The 17,712-nt window shown below is 54.2% G+C and overlaps 3 protein-coding genes across 3 annotated transcripts; 1 reads left to right on the top strand and 2 right to left on the bottom strand.

Annotated features, from left to right (window-relative positions):
* The first annotated feature begins 370 nt into the window (after nucleotides 1–370).
* On the top strand, nucleotides 371–3,530 carry KVR01_001372 (syntaxin-binding protein). The gene is made up of 5 exons (XM_044790386.1): nucleotides 371–1,232; nucleotides 1,298–1,357; nucleotides 1,422–2,430; nucleotides 2,484–2,707; nucleotides 2,776–3,530. The coding sequence occupies exons 1-5, from the start codon at nucleotides 1,063–1,065 to the stop codon at nucleotides 3,419–3,421; spliced, it is 2,109 nt and encodes a 702-aa protein (XP_044649327.1). The 5' UTR covers nucleotides 371–1,062; the 3' UTR covers nucleotides 3,422–3,530.
* A 369-nt stretch (nucleotides 3,531–3,899) lies between these two features.
* Nucleotides 3,900–7,492, bottom strand: KVR01_001302 (uncharacterized protein). Its single transcript, XM_044784356.1, has 4 exons — nucleotides 5,837–7,492; nucleotides 5,427–5,772; nucleotides 5,226–5,343; nucleotides 3,900–5,147 (listed from the first exon to the last, which is right to left on the bottom strand). The coding sequence occupies exons 1-4, from the start codon at nucleotides 6,074–6,076 to the stop codon at nucleotides 4,619–4,621; spliced, it is 1,233 nt and encodes a 410-aa protein (XP_044649257.1). The 5' UTR covers nucleotides 6,077–7,492; the 3' UTR covers nucleotides 3,900–4,618.
* Nucleotides 7,493–8,864: 1,372 nt separating this feature from the next.
* KVR01_001730 (chitin synthase I) lies at nucleotides 8,865–13,831 on the bottom strand. The gene is made up of 5 exons (XM_044787725.1): nucleotides 12,977–13,831; nucleotides 12,314–12,516; nucleotides 11,238–12,259; nucleotides 10,305–11,045; nucleotides 8,865–10,248 (listed from the first exon to the last, which is right to left on the bottom strand). Exons 1-5 carry the CDS (start codon nucleotides 12,993–12,995, stop codon nucleotides 9,513–9,515), a joined length of 2,721 nt encoding a protein of 906 aa, XP_044649685.1. The 5' UTR covers nucleotides 12,996–13,831; the 3' UTR covers nucleotides 8,865–9,512.
* Between the last annotated feature and the right edge of the window lie 3,881 nt (nucleotides 13,832–17,712).

Below are 17,712 nucleotides of genomic sequence, written 5' to 3'. Positions count from 1 at the left end.
GTGTTCTGTCTATCTGAAAGGATTGACTTGACTGGCCTGGCCTGGACTGGACTGGGCTGGACTTGACCGCAACGAAGGAACAATCGAATCAACGACTTTAGAGTAAGGTGCAGCGCCAAATCCACGGATATTGAAAAAGTTCCCGGGATCTATCAGAATGGGTTGGCGATCCCGCTTCAGATGGTGGACTTTGGACAGTCTCTACGTGGAAGACGGATGTCGTCGCGTTGTGTTGATGGTTGAGAGAAAGAGGGAGGTCGGGAGGGAAAGGGGACGGTGGATGGGATGCCGCAAGGAAAAGGGAAAAAGGGCTAGCTGGCTGGCTGGCTGGCTGGCGGGCTGGCAGGCTGGCAGGCTGGTCATTGTTTCATCAGCACCCAGCGCCCAGCTGCCCAAAAATGGATGTCGTCCCTCACCAGCTCAGTCATAGCATCGGCTAGCGGCCGTGCCAGCCACGGCAGGGAAAAGCTATGTGCCTAGGCAGGGGATGGGCCCCTGGCTCGCCCGAGCGACACGGACCAAGGCCAAGGGAGAGCCTGAGAGCCTGGCCTTGCAACTTGGTACCACAGCGCAGGCGCCTCGGCTAGGCTGATACCTGCTGTGCAAGCACCTACCCAGGGCAGGTGGGGGATTCATCAGGGCGCAGGGGCAGGTCCGGAGTACCGAGTACCGCTGGCTCGCACGCATTATGTCAGCTTCCAGGACGGCGGTACAGGCGGTGCAGGGAGACAGAGACGGGCTTACAGCTACGTATTGTGTAAGTCGCAGGAGCTTCAGACGACCTATTCAGACGACCTGTTCAGACACCCCCGAGCCGGCGAGTCGGTCACTCTCGAATTCTTACGAGGACAGCTGTCGCAAGAGTGCAGCCTGCGCTAGCAGCAGTCATCAGGCCGACCAGAGTCACTTCCCCTTCTGTTGTCAAACAACTGGCAGCTTGCTGTCGGCTCAGATTCACCTGTGGAAACGTGTCTCTGCGCCCCCAAACCGCCCATGCCGAGCTCTCGCCCCGAAGAACACCACCGCTACCAGAGCAGTCAATAGCTGCCACGAACCGTCAGTATGGCAGCGCGTGGCGCCTCGTTGCGCGACAAGCAGATCGCGTCGCTGAAAAAGATATTGAACCTGAACGAGGACGTCGAGGCCGGCGACCATGACGACTCGCAGGCCAACGGCCTCGCAACCTCGCCAATCGCTTGGAAGGTGCTTGTCTTTGATGACCTAGGGCAAGAGTACGAATGCTGTGTTGTTCCTCAAAATACTGGGGCCACCGAGTGCTGATGTCGAAGGGCTACAGTGTCATCAGCTCCGTCCTGAGGGTCAGTGATCTCCGCAGTCTGGGGGTCACGATACACCTGTGAGATATGCGCGCACTCCTGTCCGGGCCGAGGGTATCGGGACTGACCTGGAGAGATGAACAGGAAAATAACGGCTCAGCGCGCGCCCATCCCCGACGTGCCGGTCGTCTACTTGCTGGAGCCAAACGCGCAGAACCTCCAAAGGATCACCGAAGACCTTCAGAAAGGACTATATACCCCGGCATACATAAACTTCCTCTCCTCGATCCCCCGGCCGCTGCTCGAAGATTTCGCGACTATGACCGCCACGGCAGAAACATCAGAGCAGATTGCGCACGTCTATGACCAATACCTTAACTTCATTGTTGCCGAGCCAGATCTCTTCTCCCTGGGCATGGAGAAGGACCACGTGTACTGGGCCCTGAACAGCGCGAAAACCAAGGACGAAGAGCTTGACCATGTTGTTGACAAGATTGTCAGTGGGCTGTTCTCCGTCATCGTCACCATGGGGGTCATACCAATCATACGCGCCAGCCGGGGTGCCGCTGCCGAGATGATAGCCCAGAAGCTGGACCGGAAACTGCGTGACCACATCTTGAATTCGGGATCCAAGGACGGTCTCTTCTCGAACCGGCCCAGCTCGTCTGCTGGCACTCCCACGTCACGGCCTGTCCTAGTCCTCCTGGACAGAAATGTTGATCTCACACCAATGCTTTCACATGGCTGGACTTACCAACACTTGGTACATGACGTCCTTAACATGAAGTTGAACCGTATAACGATCGAGACGCCCGTCGACGAGTCCAAACCCGAGAAGGGGGTGACGAAGAAAGCGTACGACCTGACGGCCAACGACTTCTTTTGGTCAAAGAACTCGGGTCTGCCATTCCAAGAAGTGGCAGAAGACATCGATGCCGAACTCAACCGGTACAAGGAGGAATCCGCCGCTATCACAAAGAAGACCGGCATTTCGGACCTCGAGAATCTTGACATGGACACCAGTGCTAGTGCCCAGCACCTCAAGGCCGCGCTTACGGTACTTCCAGAGCTCAGGGAGCGGAAGGCAGTCTTGGACATGCACATGAACATCCTGGCGGCCATCCTGAGTGCGATCCAAAAGCGAGCTCTGAACGTAAGCAGCCACTGTCAGCGGTAATCTGTCACGTGTCGCTAACATAACACCAGGAATACTACTCAACAGAGTCGAATGTGATGAAGCAGACGAAAGCGCAGGTACTGGACTTGATCAAAGACAAGGAAAAGGGCGAGACCGCATTGGACAAGTTGCGTCTCTTCATCGTCTGGTTCCTCAGCACAGAAACAGACATCGGCAGGGCAGACTGGCAGCAGTTTGAGGAAGCCCTCACGGCAGCAGGGGTAGACTGCACGTGCCTGCCGTACATAAGACAGTAAGGGACCTCTACACCGGACTCTGCAATGGAGAGACGCGGGGCGACATGCTAACCCTGAGGCATAGAGTTCGTGCTACAACGAAGATGACGCAGCTCACAACAATGGATTCCTCGACAGCACAGCAGCAGCCATCTGCTTCCTCAGACCTCTTCAACCGCTTCTCAAATATATCTTCGCGGCTCACAGACCGCCTCAAGGAGACAGGCGTACCAACAGGCGCCCTGTCGGCCAACTTCGATTCGATCGTCGGCGGGCTCAAGAATTTTCTCCCCGCGAATCAAGACCTTACCATCACCAAAATCGTTGAGTCCATCATGGACCCATCCAGTGCCGCTTCGTCGGCCATAGCCAAGACAGAGAACTACCTGTACTTCGATCCACGCAGTGACCGCGCGAGGGGCACTTTGCCGCCGCCATCAACTGTGCGAGCTGCAGGCGTCGCACCAGGCGCGATGCCTGGCACCGCCAACCTCGGGCCGGGCTCGGGGGCGTCTTTTGGGCAACGGAGGCAGGGCTTCTCGGAGGCTGTCGTATTCACAGTGGGCGGCGGAAGCATGGACGAATATGGAAACTTGCAAGAATGGATAAAGCGTACGGCGGGCAGCGGGGACCGGACGAAGCGAAGAATCGTGTACGGAAGCACGGAGCTTGTCAATGCTGCCGACTTCATCAAGGAGGAGTTGGAGAGGCTTGGCCGAGAAGTACAGTAGGCCCAGCCACAGGGTTGCTGTGGAAAGACCAAGGTCTTGGTAAGGGACACAGCCCAGCCCTCAAAAATACAGCCTTAAGATCTTAATTCAAAGCCGTGTCACTTGTCCATAAAGCCACCCACAACCTGATGTTGTTTCCATGAACCCGGGCGTTTGCGATCATGCGCCACCGCGCTCTCATGGGTGCGGTGGACATCCGACTACTCCTGTCCAGGCCTGTCAACAGCGAGGCTGGGTGCTCGTTCGCCGTAATCTCGCACCCCACCCACTAGGTGAGTCTGCAGCAGCAGATGGGAATCTCCGAGCCCTAGTTGGGCTCCCAGGGGGATATAGTCATTTCCAGTTAGTTCATTACAGGTTCTCTGTTTCCGGGCCTGCGTGCGGTGCGCCACAGCGAGGCTTAGGCGTCGAGGGGACCAGACTACGTATATGTATGTATGTTTATAGTTAAGTATGTATGTATGTCCAACCGATAGCCTTTGTTTCTGTGGCATGGCCGGAGGCATTCAGAGCCCCGAGCACGTTATATGAGAAGCAACTGCCCCTCGAGTCGAGTCATGACTAGTACTCTCGTGCCCAGCCTGCTAGTGCTGCAACCACCCTGGACCCAAGCATAAAACAAATGCCCCCACGGGCCGAGCCCCTTGTCCAGAACGGTTCACCAAGAGGAGATGATTACGTACCCGTGATTGAGCCTCACCACCACCACCATCACCACCACCACCAAGAACTAGGACGCTCCGGGCTCGCTTTTTTCCCTTTCTTTTGCCCTGATGTCGACCCCGCCCCGCTTATATTCACCCCTCGCCTCGTGGGGCCCAGGGCTCCGGGGGTTTTGTCTGTCTTGGCCGGCGATCACGGTTGAGCCGGGTCTAGCAGGCGGTGTTTTCGGTAAAACCCCCGGCTGCCGGAATGAAGGAGTCCACAGCCCACATTGATGGCGACAGTGACGGGAGTCCTGTTGCTCGCAGACACATGTTGAGATCCAACCGCGGCAAAGGCTGCATATGTCACGATCTTTGCCTGCAGCCCCGCAAGGGCCCAGAACATTGCATGCAGAGAAGGGAGACAAGGGAAAACCGGTCATCGGCAGGTGGGTAACAACAGGGTATCGCACTTTTTTTTTGGTAAATCAAATCGCTCGTCACAAAACTTTATGTACAGGAAATTCGTAGCAGAGGGTTCCGGCCAGGTCTCTCAAAAGGCCGAGCCGATGTGCACCGGGCGCTCGTCATCGTTGCTGAAGGTCGACCTCGACTCCCTGTGGTCGCGGGTGTCCTCGGTGCCCAGCTTCTCGAGGTCTCGCAGCTCGAAGTGCTCTACCGTCCCCGTGCCCACGACGCCCGCCTCGCCGCCGTCATTGTCGTGCGCCGAGGCCGCGCTGCACCGCCTGCTCCCGCCGCCGCCGCTCACTGTCACGTCCGAGAGCGAGTGAGGGTTGTTGGCGGCCGCCCACGCGCGGCTGTTCCTCGCGGTCTTGTTGGTGGCCGTGCCTATTGTTGGGATCCGGCCGGCCGTCTCGTTGAGCTTGGTCGACATGAGCGACATCTGCAGGTCCTGGATGATGAGGCGGATCACGGGGAGCGTCTGGACGATGATTGTCCCCGCCACTTCGGCCTGGTACCATATCTCTGTGTGGCCCTGTCTCCAGACGTACCACGAGTCATACGTGTTGAGATCTGGATCCAGCATGTACCACGTGCGAACGCTTGTGAAGATGGCGATTCTGGAGTTTACCGAGTCAGCAGGCGGCGGTGAGATTACCGTTGAGGTTACTGCCGATGCCAATCTATCGTGTACTCACATCGTGCCCAGGCTCATAGCCACGCAGAGGCCGATCTTCTCGTACCTCTCGATCCTCAGCTTCCATGTGACCAGCCATGGGAATAGAGACAAGACAAAGTCGATGATGATGTTAAATACTAAGCACGGGGGCCTGTCAGTCCTCGATGCTCGGAAAATCGGAAAGCAGCGCCGCTGGACGTCCGCGCGAGAAGCAACTCACCATTCTGCCCGATCTTGATCTGGAAGATGGTATCGTACGGGGCGCACACGACTGGGATCTTCCACCAATACACCTGCTGGCCGCAATAGTTGACCCAGTTGAGGACGAGGAGGATGGCGAGGTAGAGATTCAGCGACGCGATGATGACCCATAACGCAAGCCTCTGCCAGGACTCGGTGATCCTCAGCAGGGTCACTGCGAATGCTGTCTTTGAGAGGGTCTGGCCGACGGTGATGAGGCATGATGATATCGAGACGAGGATGAGCATGCGGTCGTCCCAGGTCTCGGACACGTAGCCGGTGGCGAGCTCGATTGTTATGAAGATGTTGGTCGCCAGCAGCACCAACTAGCACAAAGATCAGCGGCGAGGACCGGGTGAATGGGCACATGGGGTATGTTGTTCTCCTTACCCAAGAGGATATCAGTATGTGGTCATCCCACCACAGGCCGTGGCGCCGGTGCATTTTGCTCCATATGCGGAGGGTGAGGAAGGCGGTTGCGCCCGCAAACAAGGTCCATATCCCCCAATTAACCTGGGTCGACGGATCCACGAACTTCATCTCGGGTCCAGCCCGGGGGGTTTGCACGCTGACGGAGCCGGTGGTGGTGGATGAGCCGGTGGCGACCGACTCGTCCCGGGGTAGGATCATAATATACAAGAAGAAACAGGAGGAAGAGAATGTGATGGGCGACGAAGAGCCCGTGCTGTTATCTACGGCGTGGAAAGGAGAGGAAGGGGGCAGAGAATGAATCCGGAGAAAAGAGAGGCTAGCCGCACAGGTAACTGGATTTCGGCATGATCGTGATGTGATGATCGGATCGGAGATGGAAGTGACAGGCCGGGGAGAGAAGAGCCAGAAGCCTCCCTCGCTCTCTCGTGGCAGCACACGAGTGCTGGGCCCGCGTGGGATTCTTATTTATTATTCCTTCCTGCCCTGGCCCGGGAACCCCCCCTACCAGGCTGAATGGCCGAGGGTGGTGATACGAATGGGAAATGATCAGCCGGTGCGGGTCCAGTCTCGCCTGGGCGAACCTCGGGGGCTGTGACAAGGTGGACTCCACAAGTTCAATTTATCTGGCGCCCGCATGTCCCCCGTGCCCCTATGTGGTGTAAAAGAGCAGTGTTCCCGCCCCCCCAGAGGCACGTTTTTCGCCCGGCCGCGGAACCGGAATGTCGAGGATGGAGGAGGGAGAGAAAAAAAACAGACAGGAAACCCACCCGTCGTTTGTGCCTGACTGCTTCTATTCGGAGAATTTCCATGGCCCAGAATGGCAACAGATGGTGGAATCACATCGAGACCCCGTCGGGCCAGGCCTGGAGTCCCTGGGCGCCGTGTCGCCCAGAGTCCATCAGCCCACCCAGGGCGCTATCGTGAAGTCCCCCGGGCTGCTAGCCTCGGACTTCCGAGTGGGCGGGACGAGTGCCGTCCGTGAGGCCGGGGTCGCGTCTGGGAACAATGGAACCTTGAACCAAACACATACTACATAGTAGTAGCAGTAGATCCACACGCCACACACTTGTTGACGTTTCCACCGCCATGGAATCGGGACGTGATGGCACGGCCGTGGGGCACGGCCGTGAAGGGTTTTGGGCCGTCGTGAATGTCATTGTTGTTTGTGGCGCAATTGTTGGTGTTGTCGCTGGCACCAACCAGCGGCATGGGCTTCCGGTCTTGGCTGAAAAGCAGCAGCCAACGTAATGAGTCGGTCGCAGGATCGTCTACCATCAAGCATAAAATGACCCGGTTGGCGACTCGAGAGGGACCCGCAATCCCATCACGCACAGTTGGACGCACCAACCCGTCACGCAACGCGGCGCAGAGCAGCCCAGCGCACCGTGACGAGCATGACGGACGCAGCACGCCAGGACTGACCTCGAGTCCCTCGAATCCATCCCACCTTCCTGTTCGGTAGCTCGCGATGAGGGGGGCGCCCACGACCCACGCGGCCGGTTCTCGACCCACCTGCACATCACCTGCGCGAAACGAAACACCATCATCACCACCAGCCAAGCCAGCATGAAGTGAGCAAGTCAGCAAGTCACAGCTCATGTGGGGACCACCACGACCGAGTGATGATCCGGAGATCAAGAATAACACCAAGGGGGGTACAGAGATGGCCAGATTGCCATTCCAGCCTTCCGTCCTTGCATCCGTGCGCAACATGCAGCCAGGCGGCGTGGGCCTGCAGCAGGGCCCTTGGCCTCAGACTATGGCGACACCCGGGGCCACCACAGAAGCCGCCTGCCGAACAGTGCTTTCATTGCTCATCTTGGGATGTGAAACAAGAGGCTCTCGGGGTGGGGGATGGGGCATTGGGCGGGGGGCATTGTGCCGTGCACAAGCTTGCATACCTGTACACTACAAAGGAAGGAAGGAAGGAAGGAGGATTCGCCCAGCCGCGACGGTCCGTAGGCACCGTCCGGACGCATCCAACGACAGCCCGCCCTTCCGCCCAAGCCCCGTACAGAGTAGCGCTGAGCGGGTCCCACATGGTGAGGTAACATGGTCGTCTCGTCAGTTCAGCCCAGCCAGCCCAGCCAGCCTTCAGAATTGAGTTCAGAAGAAGGGCGTGTGGCACGTGGTTTTGTGAAACAAGGACCGGGACATCCTTTCCAGCCTCGCAGCCTCGCCGCCTCGCCGCCACAGCCTCTCGCCGACACGGCCGCAAGCCGCCGGTCGCCATCGTCAGAGCGTGGTGCCCAAGCGGAAACTTTACTGAGAGGGAGATTGACTGCCCCGGTGGGTCGGCTGCAGGCCCCCAACCGGCCACCGTAACAGCGTAAGCACTCACAGCAGCACCCTGCATGCAGCCTTGGCAGTCAGGCACGGCGCATCTTCACACATCCCCAGTCCAGTCCTCGCCCGACAGGACCTGCCCCATCAGCTCATTCGGAAAACAACCTGGCAATTGCTTTGATCCATGCCTCGACATCAGTGGTAGTCGACCAGGTCCGGTAGCGGCCAACGGGGCCGATGAATCGTCGCCTCCGGGGAGATGGTCCTTTTGGGAACAGGGCCTTGGGAACGGGGCCTCTAGCCGAGGTGTTCCTGTCGGACTGCTGCCATGAGCTCTCAACTTCAGGTACGTAACCGTTTTCTGAAAATGTGCTTGTTGAAATGATTGTTCGAATGGGCCATGCCTCCTCCCCCCTCACCTGGCGCGGTTGTCCCTTTTAGCTCTGCAACCGTTCCAGCCGTCCAGCCGTCAGCCGTCTGGGCCGTTCGTCCCAACATCCTGGTCAGTAACGTAACTAATAAGGCCACCATGTGCTTAAGACAGGGAAGTCAAAAGGTTGGCTTCCATGGCCGTTCGTAGATCCACCATCTTTTGCTCATTTTCGCCCATGCTTCACCATGCTGTGGCCGGGTTCAACTTCCCACACAGAACAGAAACATGCAACGTGACATTCGTGATACCAGATGCAGACGATCTTGATGATTTCTAACCCGTTTATTGTAAAGGATATTATTCATGTCCCCCCCCCCCATATCGCGAAAATTAGGAATACATCAAGTCATTTTGCTTCCCCGGCTCCAGCCAGCCATCCATGCATGCGTCATCAAACAGGTGCCGGATTCCCAGCTCCCTGGTCAGACAGTGCCCGCATGGGCTACATGGTATCCGGCGGCACGTTTGACTTCGAAAACCCCGAAAGAGAAAACCGCAGGTCAAGAATCATGGCCCCAACCAGCACCGCAGGGAAATTCATCGATCCAAGAAGTCCTGGGTTGTGAAGATGCGTCAGATACACAGAATAGAAAACATCGATCCAGTCGTTGTGGCAAAAACCAAGAGGAAATCTGAAACTCCGCGATGAAATAATTGCACCATACAAAGTGCCCGTTTTGGAGATCCTGTAGTTCATTCGCCGTTTCGAAACAGCAAATCGTTCGTATCATTCAGAAGTAAGAAAGACATGGGTATGTAAAAGTAAAGGCCGCCAAAAATACACGCCAAAAAGGGTCCCAAAAGACCGCGCACAAGGAAGAATGCAACGTGTAAACTAGCCAAAAGAGAACATGGGAAGCCAAAAGTAAACCGACAAGGTATGTCATCATCAAAGTCGTCGCTTCTCTGAAATCATCAGACGCCCCTAAACATCCTGACCACAAGGAACCACATCGCACCGAGGAACTTGAACCCTGAGAGCGCAGCCACCGAGTAGAGAACCACGGCCATGTAGATGGCTGTCCTGTTCGATTCCGCCTCCTCGGCGGCGGTTGCGTCGGTGGTGTTCGATTTGGTCCCAATCTTGTCCAGGCCTGCAGCGCTCAGGACGAGGGCGACCAGCGCAAAGTTGGAGATCATCCATATAAGCACGACCACCGTACGGACACCACGGTAGTAGTCCTGTTGCTTTTCGTCCAGCTGGGCAGCCGTCGGAGGCTTGTTGTCCTTGACAGGCTTGCGGCTGAAGACCTGCAGCTCACGATCGTACTGGGCGTTCAGGTCACCCTCGTCGGGGAGATCCGTCTTACCCTGGCCATCCTTGAGCTCGATAGAAGGCAGCTTCTCTGCTTTATCGTCACCTTTGGTCCCCCAGGAGATGTCGTGAGTGTTGCAGAAGGCATAAACATTAAGAACGTTGGTGAAGGTCGGAGTCAACAGCATGTACTGCCCCAGAGACGTGATCATGTGCCACGGATCAAACATGAGCAGCGAGGCGATCAGCCAGATTCCGTAGGTAGACATGACAGAGACAATCAATGTGTAGAAGACCCTGTTCCTGAATAGGTCTTGGATGTTGAACCCGTCTTCGTCGTTTATGTCGGTCTGTATGGCTACCACAGAAATGTAGATGGCCGCAAACATCAGGTAACTAGGAACGGCTCTGTTAGCACCGGTCGTCAAGCTGTCGTACAAGGGGGTCCTTACACAAAGATGATTGCCCAGAAGATCACCATTGCCATGTAGTATGGCCCAGATCCCGCTGGACGATTACCCAACGACAGAACGAAGCAGATCATGAGTGAGATACCGTAGAGCCATTCGAACACGACACCAAGAATACTGCCAGCGGTGCCCAGGAGCGTTTCGTCACCCAAGCTCGTTGTCAAAATCTTGAAGACCAGGAAGAAGTTACCAATCGCAAACCATGCGAAAATCATGTTGATGGTGTTGAAGGTGAATTCAAGGAAGAAGGCCAGCTTCCGCATCAGGGAGTGATCCGAGCGGAAGAACTGGTAGAAGTGTGCAATGGCATATATGGCAGCGAAGAAAGACCCATTCAGCCACCGACGACGCTGCAGGATAAGCTCGGTGACGGTGTCTGGCACGTCAGTCTCGCCCGTGGCCGACTTGACGTACTGGAGGATCCAGTGGCAATTGCGCTTGGTGACGAGCTCGAAGCAGAGGATACGATCCTCAGCGAGGTACATGTTCGACGTGAAGATACCTGCACCGGCGCCTTCGAGCTTCTCGCCAGCAAAGTACTTCTCGAGCGGGCCCTGGCCGTTCTTATCGTTTTGAAGAGCAACGTATCGGTACGCGGAGAAGGCACCCGGCAACACCGATATGAAGCCGAAGGCGGACTCGAGTGGTTTGTCGAGGATGTTGCTCATCTTGTACTCGAAATTCTGGGCTGCGACCAGCGGATTGAAAAGGTTCTTGCCGCCCCTACAGTATCGAGAGTCAGCCAGCCATCAAAGAAATAAATGAGTATCTTCATGCCAACACAGCAGAGCGAAGGCCACAAGGCAGCCATAGCATGTCTTGAGACCTGTAGCCCCTGAAGGCTTTGTCATATGGGCTAAGAATGGGGGGGTTTTGGTCTCCAAGGGGTAAAAGTTGCATCTGGAAGCTGCTTACGTTCCAAGCATAGCCTTGATCTCGCCACAAGCGCCAGCGCACATGGGCTCGAGATCGAATGCCTTCCAGAGGTGGTAAATCGAGTTACCGCCGGGCTTGGTTCCAGCGTCAATCAGAACGGTGATGTTGGGGTCCAGGACGCGGCCGAAGGCGTTGAAGAACCATCGGTGGGAGTTGATCTTCTTCTGGTTCTTTTCCTTCAGGCAGAAGAGAAGCTGCACGGGCTGCTGCTTGGGGATCAACTGGACCACGTCGTTCTTGATCTGCATGCCAACTTGCGAGGTGTACTCGTAGATGTGTGCCGTCACGTCTTTCTTGTTGACCTGCTGCTTGGCGATGCCCTCCTGGTACACTCCCATACCGGCGAGAAGGGCTCGTGTCCTCGCGTTGATCTTGGCACGCCCATCGCTCACGATGCAGACCACAATCTTCTTCCAAGCATCTTTGCCCCATGTCTTGCTCTCGGTCCGCTTGCACATGTACTCGACGTTCTTGAGCACACCAATCATGGTCCTGGCGAAGAGGATCTCATCCTCGTTGTACATCGTGATGACGATGAAGAGCTCCGTGTGTCTGGTCTTGCTGAAGAGCCTCTGCCGCAGGGTGAAGTTCTCCTCGTAGAAGTGGTTCGGGTCACAGGTTGCTGCTGTGTACCGCATGTGGGTGAATTCATCTCGATCGCCATGGGGAACCTGACTGAGCAACCTCGGCGGGACTGGGCAGTCCAGCACCAGGTTTCCTCGGTACAACAAGACCTCCTTCACGGTCTTCCAGCGCTTGAGGCCGCCGCCCTTTGCCTGTTGAGGGTTGTCTGCGTAGCTCTCGGTCATGCTCGAGTCTTGGTGTTGCAACATGGGCCGTCTGTCGTCGTACTCGAATCCCGGCTCTGCTTGAGGCTGTGGCTCGTAAGGCTGGTTATAGTAGCCATCGTGGTGTGCCTCGGGGTTAACAGAGTAATCCTGGTAGCCAGCAGGTTGGTGCGGTTGCTCGTAGGGGTGGCCCCCGATGTTCTCCATTGATTGCTACCGCGCAGGTTAGAGAAATGTGCACTGTCTGGCTTTCCAGGCGGGACTCACAGCTGTTTGCATGTGGAGGGAGTCTGCAGGGCTGTACGTCCTACCGACGCCGGGTGGGCCCAAGGGCATTTGGAGATGTGACGCGGACGGGTTCTGGCCGTAAGGGTTGTCGTCGAGTTGGTAGCCATGCTGGAGCGGATGGCCCGGCGAGGGCGTCCTGTGGGCACGAGGATCCATCATGTGATGGTCGTAGTAGTCGTCGTCTGTATGGTTTGACGATTAGATACTTGGCTTTGAAGTACGTTCCGAGGCGGGACGAGTCAAAGTCGCCGCCGGAGTATCTTAAAGGGGCCCCTCAGAGCAGCGGCGCCGAACCAAGGGAGCTGCGCCACGAGGTGTACTTGGTTGTGGACAAAGGTGCGAGCCTCGGGAGCGGGCCTTGGTCTTTGAGTGACTGGTGGCGGGGCGCGTTGTAGACAAGAGGACGTCACACAACGGGTGGAAGTATAAGGGCAGGGCAGGTGGAACGAAGAGTGGGTTGTCAGGGAGGAGGGTTGTATATTGTGTTTGGTCCCCGGGGTGAGGAATGTGCTGGCCCGCCTATGACGCGAGGCGAGAGGATATGGGTGTGTGGGCTGGAGACCAGGCGGGGAGGAGGGGAGGAGGGGAGGAGGGCAGGAGGGCAGGAGGGCAGGATGGGGGTAGGTATGGAGGAGAACTTGCCCAATCGATTATACGACATGGTTGCTGTGTTCTGGTAATGCAGACGATGGGGTAGGTTTTTGGAGTCGCTCCGTCACCGGCCAGGGGTCGCAACCTGGACGTGTATTGGGCCACAACCAAGGTCGAAGCCCACGGTTGTCGTGAAGTGATGACTTGTGTCAGAGGTTGCCTTTGGTCACTGTGCCCCCAAGAGGACCCCTTGGGAATGTGCCAAGGGTGAGGTGGAGCGTGCTGTGAGCAGAGACTCAGGTCGGCGGGCACTGACGGCGGTTTCGAAAAAGGTGCTGCGGTCGGCTGCGGTGGTTTGAGCCCCTATTCCGTGCGGTACCTTGCCTGTACTGTACTCTGAGCTTAATGCGAGTGGCCGCGATGCTTGCTCTCCTGCTTGGGCTCTGCGGTCTGGCTGGCAAAAAGGGCAGGTTCGGACGACTGCGCTGTGCCGGCTGGGTCACAATCAGCAGCGTCGCATAGGCTGAAGTCTGCTGTGTGGCAATATGGCAGGTGGAAAGAGACAGAGTTCAGGGCGAATCTCGCAACGGCAATGTCGAGCTGGTTGGCTACCACAACCCGAGAGCTACTCCGTGCGATGGGCTTAGGCCGAGGCTGGGGAGCTTGGGAGGTCGGGAGGGCGCTGTTTGGCTGCGTGGCCGTCCGGATTGATGAAGGGGGCGATCAAGATCAACGCGGGCACGACTACTGGCTGGGGAGAAGGAGTCGTTTCAGGCTCACAGGGGAGGCGCAGTAAGCTACCCGTGACGTCGCTTGGGAGGGAGCTGGCCGGGGGTCACCTTGGGTCTGCTGGGGCTCCCCATTGGCCTGTGCAGAGGCCTTGTGGGGGCGCGCAGGGGTCATGGCAGGGGTCCACGAGGTTTTGGGAGGTTGCGATCGATGACTGGCAATAAGTTTCCTGCACAGTAGTCTACCAGCTGCCCGCTTGCCGGCTTGCCAGGCTTGCCTAGATAGTCCCCCATTGCGACCGTTGCAGAGGCTTCCCGCGAGGGACTCGGGAGTCGCAGGTACCACAGTACTCCGTAGGTCACAATCTCCAAATGTCATATGCCTGTGATTGAGCGTCCTTGATTTACCTGCCGACCTGCAACCTCGTCCCTTTACCGACAACATCCCAGCCTGCCCAGCCGGTCTTGGTTGATTGATTGATTGCAACCCTGTTTCGTCACCCTCATGCAAGCGGCCTCCTATTTTATTTCTACCACATGTACAGTAGAGTGTGTCTTGTCCCTGACGTAGCGCCGACCAATCCGAATGCGCCAGTACAGCACGGCGTGGGAAGAATGCTCCATAGGGCGTCTAGCAGACCGGTGCCTCCAGTCAAAACCAAAGGTGGAGGGCGATGTTCTCGATGGAGTCGGACAAGAGAAAAAAAAATAATCGGAGACCCAGTTGTTGATGGGCGGTTGCGCGAGCAACGAGGCATCACATGGCGGGGTAGTATGGAATAGCCACAACGGGGAGTGGCCAACTGCGTCTCAAGCAAGCATCGGAATTAAACCGATTCCAGATTTCGGCAGGGCTCAGCATCCACAAGCCCAAGGATTGCGGGCAGCGAGCGCCTCAGCGTTCCCCACAGTGGGTTCGGTCGGGCACGGTATCAGCTTGTCGAGGATGGTGCTGCATGTGGCGCGGGCGTCGGGGCGTCGTTGCGTCGTTGCCCTTGCCCCCCTCCCCCCGCAGCAGAGGAGGGAGCACAGACTGACAGGCAGGCTAGCAGGCTAGCTGGTGCTAACTACTGCTAACTACGATAGTGTGCAGACGTGCATAGCCGTATAACTCATGCAGACATGCAGACATGACAAGCCCAACTCCAACTTGCATCTTCTCCAGAGTCGGCCGAACTAAAAGCAGATCCCGCGCCGCAGTGCTCCGTACTATGTGGTAGAGGCAAACTGGCGGCTGACTGGACGTCAGCTTCCAAAATAGCAACTCCAGCCCGTCCACGCCATCAATGCCGCACAGCTGCACAGCCAGGAAGTTCGCCGCCACCCTCGGCACCTCCAGGATTCCGGCCCAGGGTCCGGGGCCCACAGCAGCCACACAAGGGCCAAATCCACCCAACAAGGTTGCCTCGTCGTCACAGCTTGAGATGCACCCCATAATGTGCACCCTGCCAGCCTGCCAGCCTCTGCCTGCCAGCCTGCCAGCCTGCCAGCCCTGCGCCTCAGTCGGCTTCCCGCATCTGCCAGTGCCTGTCCGACAATATATCCACCTCGCCACAAGCAAACGGCAGACTCTGCCGCAATGCCTCGTCCCGCTGGGTTGCCTCTTGCAAGTCTTCCGAACAGTCCGATGAGGATGACCCTAGGAAATTGCCAACAAGCTGTCCTGGCTCGGCCACAAGCGTTCCGGCCATGTGCGGTCTCTTCCAGGTGCGGAGGAACAATTAGGATCGTCACAGGGCATCTGAATCCCTTGGTTTGAGCTTCGAACAAGCATGGCTCGGGTTGTCTCAGGTAATCTACCTGCAGGATCTGTCTCTGAGTCGCGGCAAACCTTGACCTGCAGCCGATGTATACATAGTACATCTTCCCAGGGGAACTTGAGTTAAGATGTGGCTTGTCTCTTTCTATTGGGCTGTCGAGGGCCCACCGGGACACTTTTGGCCCATTTCAGACATCACCCTGGTGGAGGTCTACAACATTCTCCCCGCACTGCAACTTAAGCGCCGTGCTCTTATGTGTGGATAAGATTACGGTACAGGTCAGGCACATTGGCTGTGTTGGCCGAGAACATTGAAGGGATTACCACCACCCGGCACCAACCATGGTGGCCTCGGTCCCCAGGCCTACATCTGAAAAGATACGGGGCTTTACACCATGGCATTAGCCATACTGCTCCAAACATGTTTTGATCCACGGCCGTTCGAGAGGGCTGGCCGCCATACCCAGGTATGGTAACAAGGTTCTGGTCGAGACCCGTATGGTCACTCTTGACTTGGCCCGGCCCACAGGCCTGAGTTTGTTAAAACCTCACCTAAGAATCCTGAGTGATCCTTAGACCATATTCTATGAATTTTATGTGCATTTGGCTCTTGCCCTGAGGGAATGTGAGAGTGTCAGTCAGTCAATACGAATATGCCACGAACATTGCCTATTAGCTGCAGTTCTCCGAGGTCCCTCATAGCAGCTTGTGGGTTCTATTGAGCGAAAGCACCCACTGTGTAGTTATTTGAACAATGCATTTCATTCACTCAAAGCCATGTACTATGAGGCTTGGGTACCTACTTAGTAGCTTCCTCAGTCTTGTGACAATGCTTTGCATGTGTTCCCGTGAAGTGGTAGCTATTTTGCTTGCTGAGAGGTCTTCTGTCGTGGTTCTGCGAGTACATGATCAAGGCCAGACTTGCTTACTGAATTAAATATAGTTAAGCCCCATGAGTTTTCAGTCAATTGATTTTCCCTTCATTACCAGAAAGCATGTAAAATACAAGTTGGGGTGTGGTCAGGCAGCTCTGAAAACACTGTCTAGAACATAGGCATGCCTCTCCAAGACATAATAGTACGGCCAGCAATCAAGGTGTTGTCCATAATACCACATCACCTGTCAAGTACAGTGCAGTTTTTCCTATTTGGATAAGTAGTATATGGTTGACATTGAGTGTACTGCTATGCAAACTAGGGTACTTGAGTGCCTTAGGAACCTCTAAGTACTATATCACACCCCTAAGGGTTTCTAAAAATTATCTCTACTTTATTATAATTTAATAATAATTATAATTACTAATAGTTTCTTTTTTTTAAATAGTTTTTAAATAAAAAAGTTTTTTTAAAAGAAATAAAAATTTTTAAAAAGTTTAATTTTTAAATTCTTTAATATTAAACTTTTATTTTAATATAAAAACTAATTAAAAAAATCTTTTTTTTTATTTTATAAAACTCTTTTTAAAAAGAATTTATTTATTTATTTATTTATTTATTTATTTATTTATTTATTTATTTATTTATTTATTTATTTATTTATTTATTTATTTATTTATTTATTTATTTATTTATTTATTTATCTATTTATTTATTTATTTATTTATTTATTTATTTATTTATTTATTTATTTATTTATTTATTTATTTATTTATTTATTTATTTATTTATTTATTTATTTATTTATTTATTTATTTATCTATTTATTTATTTATTTATTTATTTATTTATTTATTTATTTATTTATTTATTTATTTATTTATTTATTTATTTATTTATTTATTTATTTATTTATTTATTTATTTATTTTAAAGTTTTAAAGAAAGTTTAAAAAAAGAAAGTTTTAAGTAAAAAAGAAAAATTTTAAAAAACTTTTAATTTTAAAGAAAGATATTAATATACTTTATAATTATTATTAGAGAGTATTAATGAGGAAATAGTTAAGAGGTATAAGTATTAATTTAAAATTAAAGGAGATATTTTAATAGCTAAGGGAATGGTTTAGTAACCATTTTTAAAAACCCCTTAGGGAGCGCTATGGTACTTAGGTAGGTGAATGTCGTGTTGGACTTGAGCTCCCTGTCCATGCCTGCAGCTATGCCTGACCCACATTGAGGTAGCCGAATCGGTACCGACACTTTCTTATCAAAGAAGAGTAGTACCAAACCAAGACGAAGAGGCCTTGCAAACGAGCAGAGAGACACTCAAGACACTGTAATCTAAAGACTGGAATAGGTACAGGAAAATTCCCATGGTCTTCATGGGTAGTTGCATGCTTAGTTCCATGGCCATTTAGCTCAAAAG

This window comes from Diaporthe batatas (assembly GCF_019321695.1).
Source record: "Diaporthe batatas strain CRI 302-4 chromosome Unknown Contig00002, whole genome shotgun sequence".
Lineage (NCBI taxonomy): Eukaryota > Fungi > Ascomycota > Sordariomycetes > Diaporthales > Diaporthaceae > Diaporthe > Diaporthe batatas.
The sequence above is the reverse complement of the archived record's forward strand: the minus strand, read 5'-3'. Positions and strand labels throughout refer to the sequence as shown.